Raw genomic sequence first — 21,951 nt, 5'->3', positions numbered from 1 at the left:
TGTAACAATCACGATCCTCAGGTGTCTTGACAGAGCAGATGTGGTGAGGTCATTTCCCCTTGTGGAGAATCTAAAACTAGGGATCACCATTAAAACTAAGAGGTTCCTGCGAGAAATAGAGGGTGAAATTTTGGCTCTTGGAGTCCTAGAGTACTACAGAACAGAAACAGGCCTTTCAGCCCATCTAGTCCATGCTGAACTATTACTCTATCTAGTCCCTTCGACCTGCACCTGAACTATAGCTCTCCATTTCCCTCCAATTCCCGTACTTCCACTGGCAGCTCATTTCACCCTCTGAGTGAAGGTGTTCCCCATCATGTTCCGCTTAAACATTTCACTTTTCACCTTTAACCCATGAACTCTGGTTGTAGTTTCACCAACCTCAGTGGAAAAAGCCTGCTGGCATTTAGCCTTTCTATTCCCCTCATAAGTTTGTAAATTCTCCTCTCATTCTCCTGTGCTCCAGGGAATAAAGTCCTAACTTGTTCAAGCTTTCCCTATTACTCGGGTAGCAGGTCATGAGTCTTCTGCATTCTTTACCTCAAGAGGCGATTACATTTGAATATTTTACAGACATAGATAGATAGAGTCATAGAGCCATACAAAACTGAACCTGGAGCATAGTCCTCCATACCCCTCCCATCTATGTACTTAGTGGAGTCATAGAGCACGACAGCATAGATTCACGATAAACAAGAAGCTGAAATGTTACTATAGGTAGATTGGAATTTAGAATGAAAGTTTTAGTTGGATCAACCATGATTTTCCTGAACGGTGGGGCCGGTTCAAGGGGTCGTGTGGCCTAATTCATATCTAGATGGTGGAGTAGTGGGCATTTCCAAATAGACAAAGCAAGATCTTCCTTATCTGTAAATTTTGAAACCAATAAAATAATTATGAGAAGTGCAACGGTACTTTTGGAAATCACCTTTCTTTGTGTGAGTCATGTGATGATGCACAAAAGCAGTCCACTGACGCCATCTTACATGTTTCAGTCCACAAAGGAATGACGACAAAATTAATATTTTTCCAGTGTTGATCTTCAGCCACCACTGGCCATTCAGAATGGTACAGAGGCCACTATTGAACATTTTAACCTGCATTTGGTAATGATAAATTAAGGTTTCTGATTAAAATTATGTAGTATATAATACAGGTAGAAGTTCCATTTGTGAGTGATACTAAACTGCCCAGATCAATAGTTGCTTGGTTACTATCTGGAGGTGTCGTCATCCAGTACTTTATTGCCAGAGAGTCCAAAGGATTGGTTTTGTTGAAACTGCCATTAAATCATAAAATATGTTATAAATCGATATCCTAAAGACGGTTTTCAAATTGCACACAAGTGTTTGTGGAAGCATTAATCCACTGAGAGCTCAACTGCTGCACAAGGTCCTGTCATTTTATGTTCCAGATGAAGCTCCAAAGCTCAGAGATGAGGAGGATAATTTTATTCTTGGGAGTCTACATTGCTGCTTTTAATTTGAGGGTTCAAGCTCAGGAGAACAGTAAGTAAACTGTTCCATTTTGTATAGAACTGCACGAGAGATGCGATATTACAGTTTGAAGATAGATTTCCATTTTACGGTTTAAAAGTTATTACTTTAAGCATGGTACTTTCTCGTTAATCAATGATTTGCCTGATTGTACAATTTAAGTCACATAATTATAGCTTAATAAAAAATTCTTGCAGTCATATAAAGCTTTTGATACTATTTTAAAGTGCTGAACATTATACATTTCTGTTGGAAAACAATTAATGCTTTGATGTGAGCAAACAAAGTCTGGACTTATAAAACTGTAGTGGCAGATGTGTACTGGCTATCCATTTGAAACCCAGAGTGGCAGTTTAGATTGCCCATGTGAGGAGGTCTGAGGGGACCTGGTTCTTTTCTTTATTTGTGTTTCTTTTTATTTTCCTTTGCAGCAAAAATATATTCTTATAAATAATTTGATAAATGGAAATAGCATTTAAAAACAGACTATTTTCTCATTGATGACGATGAGGATGTAATTTGTGCAAAATATGATCGGGACAAAATGGCTGCAGCCTTTACTTACCAAGTGACTACGCCTCAAAAGGTGGCTGTTAGGTGAAGCGGGTGAAGATCATAAATGTTTCATCCTTTTGCCTCTTTAAAAATGTCATGAATGCTTCTCTTAAAGCTAGTTACATGGCAAATCACAAAATGTATGTCATATTACTTTCTCAACAGTTCTCAACCAATTCACAGATACCTGTGGACGATGGCTAAAAATTCTCAGATGTTTGAGCAGAGATAACTGACTATAGGATTAAGAAGTTAATTATACTGTATTCTGAAGGTTTTACATTTAACTAAAGTATAAAAATATGTATTTTTTGTGATAATTATGCTTCAACTAAACTTGCTTGTGCTAGTGAATCTCAGCTTTAAGGTAAATAAATTTCTTAGGATAAGAAAGTTGCAGATCCTCTTTGTTTTCATCTGCCTTAGTAAGACCTACAAAATACTGGAGCAACTCAACAGGTCAGGCAGCATCTATGGAAAGGAACAAAGAGTCAACATTTTGGGCTGAGAACCTTCATCTGCCTTGGAAGCTTTCTGTTCATCTTTCCTCTGTTGCCTCATTTGGCTAGATCATTGTGAACTCCTAGGGTCCTACCATAAGACATACAGTAGAAGCAGAATTAGGCCATTCAGCCCATTAAATCTGCTCTGCCATTCAGTCATGGCAGGTTTATTTTCCACAGACTCCATTTTCCTCCCCTCTCCCTGTAATCTTTGATTCTTTTACTAATAAAGAGCAAATTAACCCCAGCTTTAAATATATCCAATGATTTGCCTCTACAACCATCTGTGGCAATGAATTCTACAGTTTCTCCACCCTCTGGCTAAAGCAGTTTGTTCCTCATCTCTGTTCTAAAGAAGCATCCTTCTATGCTGAGGCTGTGCCTCCTGGTGCTAGACTCGCTCTCAGCTGAAAATGTCTTCTCCAATCCTTTCAGTATTTGGTAGGCTTCAATGAGATGCCCCTCAGTCTTCAAAATTCCGGCGATCAGAGGCCCAGAGCTGTCAGATATTCCTCATTCAATAAGCCTTTTATTCATTGTTATAGTCATAGAACACTACAGCACAAAAACAGGCCCTTCAGCCCATCTAGTCTATGCCAAATCATTAATCTGCCTAGTCCCATCGACCAGGATCATAGCCCTCCATACCACTCATCCATGTACCTATCCAAATTTCTCTTAAATGTTGAAATTGAACCCCCGTCCACACTTAGACCATAAGACCTTAAGACATAGGAGCAGAATTAGGCCACTCAGCCCATCGAGTTTACTCCACTATTCCATCATGGCTGATCCTGGCTCCCACTCAACCCCATACACCTGCCTTCTTGCCATATCCTTTGATGCCCTGACTGATCAGGAAACTATCAACTTCCCCCTTAAATATACGCACAGACTTGGCTTCCACCGCAGTCTGTGGCAGAGCAGTCCACAGATTTACTACTCTCTGGCTAAAAAAATTCCTCCTTACCTCTGTTTTAAAAGTTTACCCCTCAATTTTGAGGCTGTGCCCTCTAGTTCTGGTTACCCCCACCACAGGAAACATCTTCTCCACATCCCTATCTAGTCCTTACAACATTCTGTAGGTTTCTATGAGATCCCCCAAATTCTTCTCAATTCCAGTGCATTGGCAGCTCATTTCCATCTCACCGTCCCCCGATTGAAGAAGTTCCCATTAAACAGTTCATCTTTCACCCTTAACCCACGACCTCCAGTTGTAGTCCCATCAACCTCAGTGGGAAAAGCCTGCTTTCATTTACCCTCTCTATACCCCTTTTAAACTTGTATACCTCTATCTTCTATGTTCTAGGCAATGAAGTCCTAACCTATTCAACTTTTCCTTATATCTCAAGTCCCTGTAACATCCTTGTAAATTTTCTCTGCACTACCGCTCACTCTGTAGGACCTACCCTGGTTGGTAACAACAAATGCAACACCTCACACTTGTTTGCATTAAATTGCACTTGCCATTCCTCGGCCCTTTTCTCCAGCTGGTTCAGATCACATTGCAAGCTTCGATAATCTTCCTTGCTATCCACTACAGCCCCAATCTTGGTGTTATCCACAGATTTGTTGACACAGTTTACCACATTATCATCCAGATCATGGATATAGATGACGAACAACCACTGAACCAGCACCAGTCCCTACAGCACACCACCAGTCGCAGGCCTCCAATCAGAGGGGCAGCCATCTACTCTCTGGCTTCTCCCACAAAGCCAATGTTTAATCCAATTTACTACCTTATCTTGCTTATCAAGCGACTGAATCTTTTTGTCAAAGACCTTGCTAAAGTCCATGAGGGTAACATCTACTGCCTTGCCTTCTAAAACCTTCAAAGATTCTTCTAACTTTATTTAAAGATGACCTGCCATGCACAAAGCCAGGTTGACTATCCCTAATCAGTCCCTGTCTATGCAAATACTTGTATAACCAGTCCCTTAGAATGTCTTCCAGTAATTTTTCCCACTACTGATGTCAGGCTCACCAGCCTATCATTTCCTGGTTTATTCTTAGAGTCTTTCTTAAACAATGGAACAACATGAACTCGATTATCTGGCATCTCACCCATGGCTAAGGATGTTTTAAATGTCTCTGCTACTGCCCCTGCAATTTCTGTACTAGCCTTCTACAGGGTCTGAGGAACATCTTGTCTGGCTCTGGGGACTTATACACCCTAATTCGCTTCAACCTGCAAATCTTCTCTGTATTCTGTATAGGTCCATGTTTTTCCTGTTGCTTTGCTTCACTTCTATAGGCTCTGTGTCCATTTCCTGAGTAAGTACAAATGCAAAAATATCGGTTTAAGGTCTTCCCAGTCTCTTTTGGCTCTGATCTTCAGGAGGACCAATTTTGTCCCTTGCTATCCTTAAGGAAAAGTTCCTGAACACATTTGACAAACTGTTTCTCATCCAGCCCTTTTACAGAATGGGAGTCCCAGTCAATATGGAAAGTTAAAATCACCTACTATCACAATGTTATGTTTCTTGCAATCGTCTGCAATCTCTCTACAAATTTGCTCCCTTAAATCCCATGGACTGTTGAGTGGCCTATAATATAATTCTATTAGCGTGATCATACTTTTCTCAGAATCATTCTTTGACAAACCTTCTATGGATCCATAGATACGGGGCCCAAAACTGCCCACAATATGCTATCAGAGCAATTTATCCTCTTCTGTGTCCAATATTTATTCAACTTTTACTTAAAAGACTCAACAAATTCAATGTGCTTTCTTTATTCATACTTTAAATGGTATAATTACCAAGGAGTAGGGCTAATAAGGAGACTGGTGTGAGAGAGCGTAGACAGAATTTTAAATTAATCAGCATTGTCTTCTCTGTTATAGCCTGTCATTATTCATTCTTTAAATCCATATTATTGCCAAAGAAGGGGAGGGGAAGTGTATACGCCTTGGTGAAAGAAAGGTGGCTTTGTGTAAGACAGGCAATTCATTTCAAAGGGAGAGTGAGAACTTGTTCATCATAACATTGGAAAGTCCCAAGACAAGATTGTCAATATGCGCATTGGGCATAAACAAGGAATTTAAGAAGGGGGAAATAGAAAGTGAGGAATTTTTCTCTCATATGTCAGATATTGTCACTTCAGTAATATGATCCATTCCCAGATGGATTTAATGTCTAAGAGACATGTGGCTTAATTCTAATTATTATTTTCTAATTCTATAAGCATTATCAACTTAAACATTTCATAAATTAAAAGAAAGAAATGAAATTTTAGTGATCCTATGTTTCCATTCCATGTTTTTTTCAACAAATCGAATATAAAATTAACAATCACAATAAACCACCCCAGTTTTGTTCAGGAGCAGGAGCACTGTATGAAAGGGAAGCACAATACTGCCACGGACTGGATATATTTTGCATTGCAGATTTATTTTCCATTAACAAAAGAAAGCACGTGAAAGAAAATATTCTCAACATTCTTGTGAAGCAACATTTGAGATTTATGAAAGATTGTCGAAGAATGCAGAGAGACGTTGATAGGATACAGAAGTGGGCTGAGAAGTGGCAGATGGAGTTCAACCCAGAGAAGTGTGAAATGGTACATTTTGGAAGGACAAACTCTAAGGCAGAGTACAAAGTAAATGGCAGGATACTTGGTAGTGTGGAGGAGCAGAGGGATCTGGGGGTACATGTCCACAGATCCCTGAAAGTTGCCTCACAGGTAGATACTGTAGTTAAGAAAGCTTATGGGGTGTTAGCTTTCATAAGTCGAGGGATAGAATTTAAGAGATGCGATCTAATGATACAGCTCTATAAAACTCTAGTTAGGCCACACTTGGAGTACTGTGTCCAGTTCTGATCGCCTCAGTATAGGAAGGATGTGGAAGCATTGGAAAGAGTACACAGGAGATTTACCAGGATGCTGCCTGGTTTAGAGAGTATGGATTATGATCAGAGATTAAGGGAGCTAGGGCTTTACTCTTTGGAGAGAAGGAGGATAAGAGGAGACATGATAGAGGTGTACAAGATATTAAGAGGAATAGACAGAGTGGACAGCCAGTGCCTCTTCCCCAGGGCACCACTGCTCAGTACAAGAGGACATGGCTTTAAGGTAAGGGGAGGGAAGTTCAAGGGGGATATTAGAGGAATGTTTTTCACTCAGAGAGTGGTTGGTGCGTGGAATGCACTGCCTGAGTCAGTGGTGGAAGCAGATACACTAGTGAAGTTTAAGAGACTACTAGACAGGGGTATATGGAGGAATTTAAGGTGGGGGGGTTATATGGGAGGCAGATTTTGAGGGTCGGCACAACATTGTGGGCGGAAGGGCCTGTAATATGCTGTACTGTTCTATGTTCCATGTATTTTTATATCCAAACTTGGTTCAGTAAAAACATATTTTTGTTCACGGCTCAATTAGTGTGTACTATAATTCACTGTAAAAAAGAACAAAGCTTTTAATCTAAACTCAGGGTAGTATAAACTACATCTTGTCTGCTGTGGCATAAGACCATAAGACATAAGGGCAGAATTAGGTCAGTCATTAAGATAGGGTATGCTGATTTATTATCCCTCTCAACCTTATTCTCCTGACTTCTCCCCATAACCTTTGACCCCCTTACTAATCAAAAAACTATCAACCTCTGCTTTAAATCTATCCATGACGTGGACTCCACAGTCACTCTGTGGCAATGAATTCCAGAGATTCACCACCCTCCGGCTGAAGAACTTCCTCCTCATCTCTCTTCTAAATGGATGGCCCTGTATGCTGAGGCTGTTCCTAGACTCCCCCACTATATGAAACATCCCCTTCCACATTCCCTCTAGGCCCTTCAATATTCAATAGGTTTCAATGAGATTTTTCTATATGGACAATTAATTCAAAACTGTGGAGAGAGTGTGGATATAACAATCTTAACTCTTGTTGTATAGAATTTAGCAAGTGTTGATATGGCAAAAGTGTAGTTCCTTTCATTACTTATAGACATTTTGATACTGGTTGAACATGTCAGATCCAGAACGATCACATAGCCAAACAGACTTGGGTATGGTCAGTATTTTGATGGGAGATCTTGGAAACCAGGTGCACTGGGCTTTAACTGGAGAGAATATGGGATCACCAGGGCCTGACTGATTATTCAAACTATACCTCTGGAGCTCTGTTGATCGAAATTAGTTTGACTTTGAAAAGTCTTTGTTTTCATGAAAATAATAATTAAGAGATATAAGACTGGCTCCTGTTTGATTCTATTGCAAGTTCTATTCCATTTGTGAACTGTGACTATCCAATAAAAAACAATTTTTCCCTATATCTATCCTTCCATTTCCTCGTTGAGTGACATTGCCATTTTAGGAAGGGTTTTGCTAAATATGGTTATACCCAACACAGCTCTCCGTAATAAAAGAGGTCATGGGTTGGTAGGTGTGGGGAATTGTCGTATTGCTCCATGCTACATTACTCATGCTTAATTTACTCCTGAGTAGTTTGATATTTACTTGTATGACAAAACCCTAAGATAATAGAGAGCTATGCTGGAGAGTCACACTGGGATATTCGTGAACTAAATTTGTATTCACAACAATCCATTATTAATATTTCTAAGACACACAAGATTCTGCTGATGCTGAAAGTGCAGAACAACACATACAAAATGCTGGAGGAACTCAGCAGGTCAGACAATGTCTGTGGAAAGGAACAAACTAATTCTGCCCCTATGTCTTATGGTCTTCAGTCTTTACTATTTCTAAGGCTACTTTTTAAAATTTTTTGTTTATTACTTAAATTTAAATCTTCAGTTACTAATGATAGGATTTAAACTCATGCCACCCATGACAATATTTTTGCCCATTTGCACTGATTCCAATTGTCCACACTACCACTATACCCTTCTATGCCTTACCTATTTAAGTGTCTGTATAGGTACCTCTAAATCATAATAATTGTATCTGACTCCACCATACCCTATGGAAGTGTGTTTCAGATATCTCATCATTGTGTAAAAAATTATTCCTCATAGTCTCTTCAAGCCTCCTTCCTCTCATCTTAAACCCATGTCTTCCTGTTTTTGATAACTCCGACTGCTAGTCTACGAGTTTAACCCTGACACTATCACACTCCAAGATGTAATCTAGACTGCCAGATCACTTATTTTCTAATATAGATTCATATTATCTAATAAATTTGTCGTTCTTATTAAAATTTAACAAACACACACGTGCTGAGTTTTGACAGTCTTTAGCAATACTCAAGGTGGTAGATAGTGTGCCCAGCAAGCAGATTGCTTTGCTCTGGATGGAGTGAAGTGTCCTGATATCTATTGGAGCTTTGCATATTTGGGTGACTGGAGAGTATTTCATCCCACTTCTATCCTGTATCTTCTAGGTAATAAGAAATTAAAAGCCAGGGCATTTGCTGTAGATTAACTCGTTATAATTTCTGTAATTGAACGAGCAATACCTTGGTCAATGATGACTCAGAGAATGTTAATGCCAAAGGATTTGACAATTATTACTTTGCTGCTTTTCTAGTGGATGGGGTTTGACTTACTCCTATTGGAGATGTATATTGCCTGGCGGTCATGTGGCACATCTGTCCATATCTGAATGTTGTCCAGGTTCTGGAGATGAGAAACATGTCATTGTATTACATTACATCAACAAGCATCCCAACTTCTAGCTCTGATAAAAAAGACATAACCAAGAGTAGTCCATTTAACCCCTCATGCCTGCTGTCCCATTCAATAAAACCATGGACACTAACCCTACATCCCTTGCTTTCCACACTGTAAGCAGTTCAGAAAAGAATTCATATTTAAAGAAGTCATCATAGCTATATTTCTTCCTCAGTTCTTCATCTAAAATGAAACAACCTTGTCAGAATACTTGTCAGCATATATTCAGTGTCTTTCATATTCTCAGTATAACCAAAATGACTATATAGCCAATGAAGGACAATAGAGCTACCAGTGTAATATTGAAAAAGTGACAGCCAATTCATGAAAATTTTCTGGTGACTATGATGATGATTGATGAGAGTGATCTGGAGAACTGAAAGTAATCAGTAAAGGCAGTCTGATCAAACATGCTAAAGGCTGTGATGTGGGTGAGGTGGAATAGACTGACATTTGTGACTGAATTAAGTTGATTTGTTGCAGCAGAGGGAGAGACTAAATGTTGTGCTTTAAATTGTGACCTCTCAGAAAAATGGATGTATTCCAAAGGGCTTTGAGGTCTCACATCACTAGGATCAGAAACAGTTATTACCTTTCGACCAACTAGCTCCTGAATCAGCATGTATACTTCATGCTTGTTCCACAATCTATGGACTCACTTTCAAAGACTAAACTACTTATATTCTTGCTATCCATCTACCTTTCTATCTATCAATTTATTTATCAGTTCATTAATTAATTAATTTATTTATCTATTTATTATTATTTCACAGATTGTCCTCTTCTGCACATTAGTTGCTTACCTGTCTTTCTATGTGAATATTTCATCGATTCTATTTCATTACTTTCTTCTACTGCGAATCCCTGTAGGAAAATGAATCTCTGGGTAGCATATGGTGACAAAAACATACTTACATAATCAAAATTTGAAATATGAAGGATAAACTCTTTGTTGCAGAAAGTGGAGTGAGATGAGGTAGTGAATTTTATTTAAGACATGATGAGGCACTACCAGCATATAAGCAAGTTCTTTTTTTCAACTGGTGTTAATTTGCGACAAAGCAGTGACAGACTAGCTAATACCTTTTAACAGAGTATTCATGTTCCTCTGATTACAGATGAAATCTGCAATGAACAAAAGGATCCTGGGCACTCAGAAAATCCTAGTTTAAGGAATATTGAATGGTACTACAATAACAACACATGTGATCCATTTTTCTATAGTGGAGAAGGAGGCAACCGAAACAGATTTCCGAATGAGACAGCATGTTTGAAATCCTGCTCTAGCAAATACAATAAACTATTCCCGGATGGAAGTAAGTTAATCATTTACAGTAATACAAAAATTGGACAATCAATCATTTTTAATACATGAACATCATTTTCCATAAAGCAATGAAGTAAAAATACAGTTTATTAATCTGCTTCATCTTACTTTATTACTAATTACTTCCATCTTAATACTTGATTGCTTATTACTTTTTAACTTACATCTTAACATTGTTTGATGCCACGCCAAATTACAAGGTTAAATAATTATTATTGCTTTCCAAGTCCAATTCCTAAACCTTAGATTGGAAAATAAGTAACGTAAGTTGAAATTGTCTCAATTAAAGTAGAAGAACATATTTTCAAAATAAATAATAATTAACCTTCATACAACCTTATAGGAAGAGCACTGAATCCAATAGCCTATGTTACATCACTACAGCAGAAATAATACCAAATTTCAAACTATCAGGAATCAGAAACAGGTTTATTATCATAGACATATGTCATGAAATTTGTTATTTTGTGGCAGCAGTACAGTGCAAGACATTAAAAATATTACTATATTATACTATAGGAATAGAGAGGTAGTGTTCATAGACTATTCAGAAATCTGACAGAAGAGGGAAAGAATCTGTTCCGAAAACATCTTCTGTACCTTTTTCCTGATGGGAGTAGAGTAATGTCCTGGATGATAGGAAATAGTGAACCACAAAATTACTAATACATTTATAATATACGAAGAAAATGATAATAAAAAGGTAGGGAAGACAGCCAGTTTGCAATCATATGTTTTGTATTACCTTGCAAAGACATCTTATGTTCAATTCTGTTTAAATAGATTTTAAATTTGTGTTTTAAGGTTCTATTGTTAAAATCAATCTGATTTCTTTTTTAAAAAAACTTACGAAAATCCTAACCTATTGGAACTACAGTTTACTATGGATTTTTCTCTGATGTTACACTGATGATTGAGAAACATTTCTGTGGAAATTCTATCCTTTAACATCATACAATTTTGAAAATTATGGGAAAGAAATTATGATTAATGCTGTAGTTCCAAAAATGTAACAAGTACCTTAATGGACTATTTTACCAGTGTTGATTGAAAATAATCAAATTAAAACAGAGAAGAATTAATTATTAAGTCAATAAAAGTAAAAAAAACATTAAGTAACAGCTGCATTTTGAATATTCCTTAAATGCTGCATTTGTGGAGTAACAGTGTTATAGAATTGGCCCCTTTGGCCCATCATGTCTCTGCTGACCATCACGCCCTTCTGTATTGATCCCACTCGCTTGCACTAATTTCATATCCTCTATACCCTGCTCATTCCAGTTCCTGTCCTTATGTCTCTTAATGTTGGTACGGTCCCTGCCACCTACATCTCTTCTGGCTGCTCATTCCAGACACAAACCGCTCTTTGTGTGAAAATTTTACCCTTAAAATCCCCTTTAAACTTCTTGCCTCTCACTTTAAACCTATACCCTTTAGTTTCAGATCCCCCAACTATGGGAAACTGACATCAAACTTATCTATGCCTATTATCATTGGTATACAGCATGAGACACAGGTGAGTTTAATAGACTCTAAGTGCCTCACTCCTACTGGGGCATAGGGTGCTGACAACAGCTCACTGAGTCCTCTGTCCTGGACCAATAAAAGAGTGACTAGTGTTGTGGTTTCTGCTTTCACCACACAACTTCATATGTCTTCCAGGCGAAGATCCTTCCTCTCCCAGGAATGAGGTCTTTGGAGCTTCTGTTGGCATTTCTGTAGCATTGGATTGCTATGGGATTATGCCACTAGCCCCACGCCCAACCCTTCTTTCACAGCTGGGCTTGGGACTGTCCTATCCTTCAATGAAGACAGACCGAGGCTATCTAGTCTCTTGGGATACCTCAGGCCCTTCAATCCAATGTGACTTAAACAAGATTTTGTACATCCAAGACATGAAGTTATACTCAGTGTCTTGGCTGCTGAAGGCAAGCATGCCATTTTCCTTCCTCAACACCCTGTCCACCTGTGTTGCAACTTCCAGGGAATTATATGCTTGCAATCTAAGGTCCTTACATTCAGCAACACTCTCCAGTGCTCTACTGTCTGCTATTTATGTCCTGCCCTGGTTTAACTTACAAAATGTATCATTTTGCACTTGTCCATGTTAAATCCTATCTGCCATTCTTTTGCCCACTTAAACAATTGATCTATGTCCTGCTGTAACCTTAGATAATCTTCTCGGTCCACGGTACTACCAATTTTCTTATCAGCTGCAATCACCATCAACATTCTCTGATATGACAAACAACAAAGGACCCAGCACTGATTATTGTGGCAGACCACTGGTCAATCTAAAAACAAACCTCCACATGTGTTCTAACTTTCTAGACCAGCCCAGCATTTGTAGAGCTTGCAAAATGAAAGGACGTCATTGGAGTGTCCTCCTTTTGCTGTAGGCATCATTGTTGTGGAGGTAGTTTGTAGTGCTGGTGTTGGAAGTTATGAGGAAAAAGGTGTATTTGTATATCTCTCGTGACTATTGGGGCACTGGCACAGGGAAAACAGCTTCCACCATCAAATTCTCAAGCTTCATTATAGTTTAGGTATCACAAGTTGCTAACTCTTTTTTAAAAATTCTGAAAATAGTACAACCAAAATTGGCAAAGGACCTGGTGAAAGTTTTCTTTCCAGTCAGGAATCTGGACTATTTTACCTTTTTATTTGCAGGTGCAGCATGCCAACTGCCGAAAGTACGAGGAGACTGCCAAGCCAGGATACTAAGATGGTACTACGATGCAGAGGCTGATAATTGCGATACATTCTTCTTCAGCGGGTGTCATGGGAATGGAAACAATTTTGAAAACAGGAAGAGCTGTTGGAACCTATGTGGTAAATTGTCATACTGTGATTTTGGCAGTGTTATAGTAGATGAGTATATTCATTATGATTTATATTGCCACCAGAGGTTGAATTGATCCATTTTCAAAGACTGCATAAGCAGATAGAATTATTTCAACATTTTTAATGTGCCTCGTAAGTGCTTTGTCTGAATATTAGTAGTGAGTGATGAATATTGAACACAGATATCAATGTTCTGATGGATGTGCAATACATCACTGAAATAGTTACAAAACTGGAATCAGGTTTAATATCACCGCGCAGAAATAAAAATTTTAGGGAAGTAGTGAGGTAGTGTTGATGGGCTCAACGTCCATTCAGAATCAGATGGCAGAGGGGAAGAAGCTGTTCCTGAATCGCAGAGTAAGTGGCCTCATGCTTCTCTACCTCCTACCTGATGGTAGCAATGAAAACAAGGCATATCCTTGGGAATGGGGGTCCTTAATGTCAGTTGCCGTTACTGAGGCCTCTTTCTTTAAAAATGTTCTGAATACTATAGTGGCTAGTGCCCATGATGGACCTGACTAAGTTTACAACTCTGCAGCTTATTTGAAGTAGGACCCCCCCCCCCCAAACCAGAAGGTGATGCAGCCAATTAGAATGCTCTCCACATACATCTGTAGACGTTTGACACAAGCCTCTTTAAAGGACAGCAGTTTACAGAACAACACACACAAAATGCTGGAGGGATGTCAAGCTGTATCTATAGGAGAGATGAACTGTTGACATTTCAGACTGAGCCCCTTCATCAGGCCTAAACTTTCGACTGTTTATTCTCTTCCATTGCTGCTGCCTGACCTGCTGCGGATTTTGCTCTGGATTATCAGTATCCGCTGAACCTCTTGTGTTTATGAACAGCTTAACAGATATTTTTCATCTGGGAGTTATTCATGAGAGAGGATAAAGGTTAAATTTCCATACATACTTATATCCTGAGGAACCAGCAGATATTGTTTCAAAATCCATCATCACCGCAATAGGGATTCATTGCTCTTCCATCAATGATCTGCAGAGAGCAGATCACAAAACATGACTGGCCTCTTCAAACGCCCTATCCGTTTAAGTTTCCACTGAATCGACACATTGGTCATGGGTCATCTGGACTTGGTCACAATGTCATCTTCTGGCCTGTTTCCATCACCTGTGACACCCTTCAAGTCAGAAAATATAGCCAAATAACATCCAAATATATTCAATAATTCAGCCCCCAGAGAGCTCTCTTTGGAAGAAAATTCCATAGGTTACTTAGAGCAAATTCAAAAGCAATGAGCAGCATAGCAGTGTAGCAGTTAACAAAATGCAATTACCGCACTAGCTGGACGATTGGGGTTTGATTCTCATTGTTGTCTGTAAGGGGTTTGTACATTCTTCCCATCACCATGTAAGTTTCCTCCAGTTTCCTTTCACATTGTAAAGATGTACTGTGTGGTTGCAAGAATTGTAGGCGTGCAATGTTGGCACTGAAAGCACAGCAGCACTTGTGGGCTGCTTAGCGTGAATCTTGGATTTAACTTCAAACAAACAGCTCACTTCACCGCATACCTCAGTATACATCTGATGGATACAGTTAATTTTTAATCTTTAGAGATATTCGTCCTTACCTTGGAGTTAAAAATATGAGATGTTATTCTAAAGCTATACCACTACTACGCCCTTCCCTCCCAGGGGAAACATTCTCAAGGTACAAATATTCTGAGCTGGTGCAAATTTATAGCAGAGTGCCACATAATTCTTCATTATCCTGAATGAATTGTGTATGCCTTCTAAGAAAACACTATTCACCTTAAACTTTGAATTGGTGGGATTTAAGGAAATATGATGCTCATTTCTGAGACTAGACAATTTTTCTCCCTTCATGGGATAAGTATCTAGCCAACAGTAATCATCCAGGTGTGGCTGAAGTTCAAGGAACATGGTATAGGTAACAACAGTGGCTTACTTCTCTGTTCGAGTAAATTTTAACTTTTGGCCATCTTAAACTAAGGTGTGATATGCAATTGATTACTTCTTTGAGTAGAAAGGCATCGCATTGTACTTTATCATAGAAATGTCCATGTTTATTTATGCAGAATGAATTGCATCAGTGGTTAATGCAATTATTTTTGTCTTACGGTGTTTCTTTTTCTAAATGGACAATGAGCTTTCCAAAGAGGGCAAGTCAAAAAAGAAAGCGTAAGCTTGATTTTAATAGGCCAGTTTCCCCTTCTCTTCAGGAGCAGAGAGGCAGAGGAAAAAGAAGATAAAGCCACTTACGTCAGATCCATGTTCCATGATCTTCCCCACTAGATGTAAAAAGGAATGCAACATAATAATGAAGTAGAAATCCAAGAGTTGCCCCAGCCTCTGATTAAGAAATAGGTTTCTTTACTGGTGGAACCAGACTACGTAGAGACTGAAGATTCAGCGGAAAACCTATGTTCCCAGATCTCCTGAATGATCCTTATCCACAAAATCTAAAGGAGTGTCAGGGCAAGATGCAAGTCAGTTTCCCCTTCTCACATGGTCAGGTTAACATTGAATCTCAGGGCCTACAAGATCTATTTTGTTATAAGCTATTTATGTTCTTACACACAAATATGGTTCAACTCTCTCGGGGCTTATTTTGCAGAATCCTGAATCCTGCTACCCGCTCAAACCAAAATGGGTGTGTGTGTGGGTGTGGGGGTGGGGGGGGGCGGAGGTGGAGGGGGTGTACAAGAACCAAATATGTATTTATACAGTGTGTCTGGTATTCCATATATGAAGTTCACCATTAAATGGAAATTGAAGATTTCAGTACTAAAGTGTTCTCAGCTTCAAAATTGTAACAAGACTGTAACAAGAATGAAAATTAGAAAAAATGTATCAGCAAAAAGATAAAATGTACACTTAATTTTTAAATGTATTTTTCTTCCTTAGTTACAAAGAAGCAAGGTCGACGCGGCGCAGAAGCAGAAATTGAAGTTCAAACGAGAGATGAAGGTATTGATGAATGGAAAAATGTATTTTCATTTCCATTTTGAAATCTATCCTATGGGATCATGGAGAAGCGTAGCTGTTCCCTTAAATATTGTATAAGGTTGAAAAGAGAGAAAAGGCACTTGTCTGGAGTGACTGATAACATTTCACAGATCAAGCTTGCTTTTGAGCACTGTGAAGGTGGTGAAGGGTATCAGACCAAAAATTTTTTATATTTAGTTTGATGGTATTGGGTTTGCTAATCATGAAGTTCTAAACCCAGACAAAGACCTTAAGCCCTATTGGGTATATTGTAAATAGCCACGAGTACTCTCACTAAAGGGAGATTATACTGTAATTACCCAGTGTTCAAAGACTAGTTCATTTTCCTATTAATTCTCCAAGTTTAGCTGCCAATAACCCACTATTTGAGCAATGTTTCCTCTCTCTCTACCAAGTAGAAGATACTTCTAGATAACAAAGTAGTTTAAAACACAGTTCATTTATTTTCAGTGACGTGTTTAAATCCAAACAACACATTTAAAAACCAAAACTCAAGAGATCCTGCATAGACTGGAAATCCAAGGCAACACACGAAAAATACTGGAGGAACTTAGCAGGTCAGGCAGGGTCTATAGAACAGTTGAGATTTCAGGCCGAGAGCCTTCTTCAGGACGGGAAAGGAAGGGGGAATACACCAGGATGAAAAGCTGGGGGGTAGGGAAGGAGGACTAGCTAGAAGGTGTTAGGTGAAGCCAGGTGGGTGGGAAAAGTAAAAGTCTGGAGAAGAAGGAATCTGATTGGGGAGGAGAATGGACTATGGAGGAAAGAGCTTAAAACATTCTTAAAACACATAGAAAAACTTGAGGATTTTTATTTTACACGTTTCCAAATTACAAACCATTTCTAAAATGCAAAGCATTTACAAATCACAGGTACAATTCCTATACACTAAGAAGACATACCAACAATGCTGATGAATGAATCGTCTATTGCAGAAACTGAAGCGGGAGGAACAGATTCGAGTTTGCTTGTGTTTCTTTCAGAGCTTCATGATTTTCCTTACCCGATCCCTCAAAAGCCTAAACTGCTCTTTACAGTTATATCCTTTTTTAGCTGCTTGCGTGACTTCACGTGCCTGTGATGTTTCCTCTGATATCCTTTTTACACAAAAGGTCTCAAAGCTATTGGTAACATGTATCTCAGCTACCACAATTAGTGCTGTAAAGCTAATTTCTCAGAGTACATAAATCATCCAACTATAAACACATCAGTTATTGATATGCTAAATGATATCATCCATCTGGTCTGCAAGCTTCCTTGAACTAAGCAACTCAGTCAGCGTTGTCTGTTTTGAACAAAGACAAATTAAACAACCTATTGTCTTATACTGATCTCTTAAGCAGCAATAAACCAGGTGCATTTACTTTCTTCAGACAGAGTGTCTGCTGCTTACAAAATTTGTTTGCAAAGCTGCCGTTAGACTGTCCTTTGTTTTAACTTCAAACTGATTTCTCCTCGCCATTCACATTTTAATAACTGAAGACTTACTCCCATTTACTAGCAGAAACTAAACAAATTGTTAGTCGGAAGTTTACTTAAAACTGCTTCATCTCACAAGTGGCAGCTGCTGCGTTTAGAAATCAAGTTTATCCACCATAAGCAAGAGGTCCAGGAGGCGAATATCCATCCCATGAGTGAAAATTGAGCCTGGGTTTCAGATCAGCCATGATGGAGCGGACTTGAGAGAAAATTTATTCCTACATGGATGAGGCAGTGTTTCTTTAGTCAGTGGGCGGTGAATCTGTGGAAACTATGCTATAGGTGGTTGTGGAGGCCAAGTCATTGGGTATATTTAAAGCAGAGTTTGTTAGGTTCTTGATTAATCAGGGCATCAGGGGTTATGGGGAGAAGATAGAGAATGGGGTTGAGAGGGATAATAAATCAGCCATGATGGAATGGCAGATAGACTCGATGGGCTGAATGGCCTATTTTGGCTCTTATGTCTGGAATTACTGGAATAAAGCAAGTATAAATTCTATCTCAGTTATTCTTCCTTCCCAGACTTTTATAATTTATTAAGAGAGGAAAGTAAATGTTGTTAGTGCAATATTGATATGATCGGTCCTTTATGTAGCCATATTCTTCCTCTGTGGAATACCTATTTTCCTCTGAATGTTTAATGAAGAAATGACTAAAATTGTGTCTGAAGGGAGAGGACAGTGAATTATAAATGTAGTCACAGAGCCAAATAAGCAACAACAAACACAAATTTCTTTCCATAACAGTGAGGTAGTTGTACTTGCTTTACTTTTCAATTAACCTAATAATTTTATCTTCATATTTTTAATTAATTCTTACACCTTATAAAGAAGGTCTTTCGGCAATCTTTTCCAATAAAAAAATCACAAGGAAGATCAACACTAGATTTCCGATTTCCACAATAAGATATTAAAGGGCCCAAATTTCTAAGTGCCAGAACATTCCAAAGTGTGTGGCTGTCAACAAATTATTTCACAAGGTTTGATAATAATGATAATGTACAAAATGGAGATGTCAAGTTCTTCACAACAAGATCTAACTTGAAGATAAATAGTTAATCTAGCTTGAGTGAGGGTAGTTGAACTTACATTAAATCATGGTCCACATCTTGAGAAGAATTTTCCTTTCTTCTTCAAAATTGTGTAATGATACCTTTTGATATGACATGCAAACGCAACAGTATGTCACAAGCTCAAAAGAGCATTGAACAATTGATTCCATTTTGGTTTATTTGTCCCATTTCTTACTATAAAATAATCATTATTAACATGCAAAGGGGGAACATTATGGTGAATTAGTTTGTGCCTCGTTAGTTCTGGAAATAACTTTTCTTGTGTTATTTTTATTTTGCAGGCGATACTGTTGCAATTGTCTTTGGATGTCTTTTTGGTATTGCTGTCATTGGCTTCATAGTTGCATTCGTGATTCAGAGGTATGACATTATTCAGACCTAATAGTATTGGCAATATGTAAATTATCAAACCTGTTAAAATGAATATGGTTCAACTTTTCTAGAAAGAGCAATTTTAAAGAGGTACCTCAATTGGAAATCTTTGCATCTCAAAACGTCTAGTCATTTCAAGTTGTATCATGGGTAGATAGGTCAGAAAGTGAGCCTTCGGCATGTTGGCCTTATAAATCAAAGTATTGAGTACATGAGTTGGGATATTGAAGTTGTATAAGACGTTGGTGAGGCCTAATCTGCAGTATTGTGTGTAGTCTTGGTCACATACGTATAGGAAAAACATCAATAAGATTAAAAGAGTACAGATTAAATTTACAAGAATGTTACTTGGACTTGAGGACCTGAGTTATAGGGTAAGACTGAATACATTAGGACTTAGTGAAGTGTACAGTAGGAGATTTGATAGAGGTATACAGAATGAGGAAGGGGATAGATAGGGTAAATACAAATAGATATTTTCCACTGAGGATGGGTAATTCTAAAACTAGAAGTCATAGGTTAAGAGTAAAAGAGGAAATATTTAGTACAAGGGGGAACTTCTTCACACAGAGTAGTGCGAGTGTGGAAGGAACTTCCAGTGGAAGTGGTGGATGTGGGTTTGATTTCAACATTTCAGAGAAGCCTGGGTAGGTACTGTACATGTATGAGAAGGGTATGGAGAGCTATGTTCCACGGGTTGGTTGTTGGGATTAGGCAGTATAGCAGTTCAGCATGGACTGGATGGGCAGAATGGCCTGCTCCTGCACTGTAGTGCTCTATGACTCTACCTGAGGAAAATAATTGTTTGAATCATAAATATATAAGAAAGGAGCAAAACCTAGGATGGATGAAGCTTGGAGGGGGTTGAAAATTGGGACTGGACCTGAAAAGTATATCAAGGGAATGTCTGAAATGTATTAAATCTCTAACTGTTTGAAAATGATACTTTACTTGCATGTCTCTAGACAGGCCCACAACTACTTTTTGAACAGGGTACTTATAATTACAATCTAGGAATATTCCTAGATGGATAAATAATTACGAGCTGCAGGGCAAATGGATCTTTAAGTATTTGAAAGTGAGTTCAATGTGCAAATTACCATGGGAGTTTGGTTATCCTTTTGTTGTACCTTCAGTGCTCTGTTTAACATAATTTTGTTAAGTTCAATTGTGAGCCATTGTAAAGACTTGTAATTAATTTTAATTAAACCAATTATTGTTCAAATAGATAAGAAAATAATTTTATGTCATCATATTAATTAAAATGCTAAAATTTGCAGAAAATTTCAAACCCAGTGTGCTCAAATTTGAGACAAATTTAGAATATTTTATTGGAAGTATAACCATTACTGATATTTTTTTCATGTTTTATGATGCATACCATCTCTCCATTAGGAAAAAGTATAAACGCCATGCAAAGAAATCGAGATGTACAGAAGTAGAGATGAAATAAATCCACTATCAAGTTCATGAAAAACATACCTATTTCCTGAAGACATATAATTCTTGAATGCCAAGAATCCATCAATTTCATATTTTAGATAATGATTTTGTACATTGACTTTTTTAAGCTTGATAAAACTTGATGTTTCATGCCAAATGTCCCCATGTGCTCTTCTTTCGTAAATCCAAAGGACATTATTCAGATGTTTTATTGTTGGCAGTGAGTCATATCATAATGCTTAAAACCATAATGCACTAAATAATTAATTGTACATTTGCTAAGCGAAGGACAAATTGAGACTTGATTATATATGTTCATATCTGTATTTTTATCAAAACTTTTACTTTAATACTTTCAACATTAATATTTTTGAAGTAAAAACAATACAGTCCTGACAAACTCTCATGGAGAATATTGTTTGATAAGGATATAGGGCAAAACAAGAGCATTCAAATTGTGAACGTTTGTACTGAAATAAACTTTAGCTAAGTTTTATTTTTGTGTCCTGCATTGACACTAACCATGAACTATTTCCTAATTTCCTAACCATGAAAAGCCATTTTAGAATAACTAGTATAGTTATGCAACACTTTTACACCTGAAGTCAAAGTGCCATTTCAATAGCTTTTAAAGCATCATGAAAAAGAAATACCATCAGTATCCTACATAAAGCAATGTTTGTATTATAGTTATGTAGCGGTGTGCTACACGCAGCGCTAAAATTACGACACGGAGTCGGTAACTGCAGGGTCACTGAAATCCGCATCGGACAGCAGCAGGCGTATGTCCTCGGGCAGCTGCTCCAGGAATGCCTGCTCAAACATGAGGCATGTGTGTCCGTCGGCCAGAGACAACATCTCATTCATTAAAGCCGATGGAGGTCTGTCGCCCAAGCCATCCAGGTGCAGTAAACAGGCAGCCCACTCGCGCCGTGAGAGTCCGAAAGTCCTGAGGAGCAGGGCTTTGAATTCCGTGTACTTGCCATCTGCCGGGGGCGACTGTATGAACTCCGCGACCTGGGCCGCTGTGTCCTGGTCGAGGGAGCTCACCACGTAGTAGTAGCGGGTGTCTTCTGAGGTGATCTGGTGAACGTGGAATTGGGCTTCAGCTTGCTGGAACCATAGGTCCGGGCGCTGTGTCCAGAAACCCGGCAGTTTCAACGAAACTGCATGAACAGAGGCGGCGTCGGTCATTTCTGGTCCAAAAATCGTTTGGACCGTCGGGGTCA

At 38.5% G+C, this 21,951-nt stretch overlaps 1 protein-coding gene across 1 annotated transcript; it reads left to right on the top strand.

Annotated features, from left to right (window-relative positions):
• The first annotated feature begins 1,374 nt into the window (after nt 1-1,374).
• On the top strand, nt 1,375-20,875 carry wu:fb59d01 (uncharacterized protein LOC322379 homolog). Its single transcript, XM_059988573.1, has 6 exons — nt 1,375-1,508; nt 10,307-10,504; nt 13,186-13,347; nt 16,255-16,317; nt 19,189-19,267; nt 20,675-20,875. Exons 1-6 carry the CDS (start codon nt 1,406-1,408, stop codon nt 20,730-20,732), a joined length of 663 nt encoding a protein of 220 aa, XP_059844556.1. The 5' UTR covers nt 1,375-1,405; the 3' UTR covers nt 20,733-20,875.
• The last annotated feature ends 1,076 nt before the right edge of the window (nt 20,876-21,951 follow it).

The sequence above is a fragment of the Hypanus sabinus genome, chromosome 14, assembly GCF_030144855.1.
Source record: "Hypanus sabinus isolate sHypSab1 chromosome 14, sHypSab1.hap1, whole genome shotgun sequence".
Classification (NCBI taxonomy): domain Eukaryota; kingdom Metazoa; phylum Chordata; class Chondrichthyes; order Myliobatiformes; family Dasyatidae; genus Hypanus; species Hypanus sabinus.
Note: the sequence above shows the minus strand (reverse complement) of the source record. Positions and strands in the feature narration are given on the sequence as shown.

Bases quoted from the DNA above. Each gene is read 5' to 3' on its own strand.
- wu:fb59d01 (XM_059988573.1), top strand. From the start codon at position 1,406: ATGTTCCAGATGAAGCTCCAAAGCTCAGAGATGAGGAGGATAATTTTA. The intron at 10,505-13,185 runs GTAAGTTAATCA...TTTTATTTGCAG, and splicing joins TAAACTATTCCCGGATGGAA to GTGCAGCATGCCAACTGCCG. The intron at 16,318-19,188 runs GTATTGATGAAT...TTTATTTTGCAG, and splicing joins AGTTCAAACGAGAGATGAAG to GCGATACTGTTGCAATTGTC.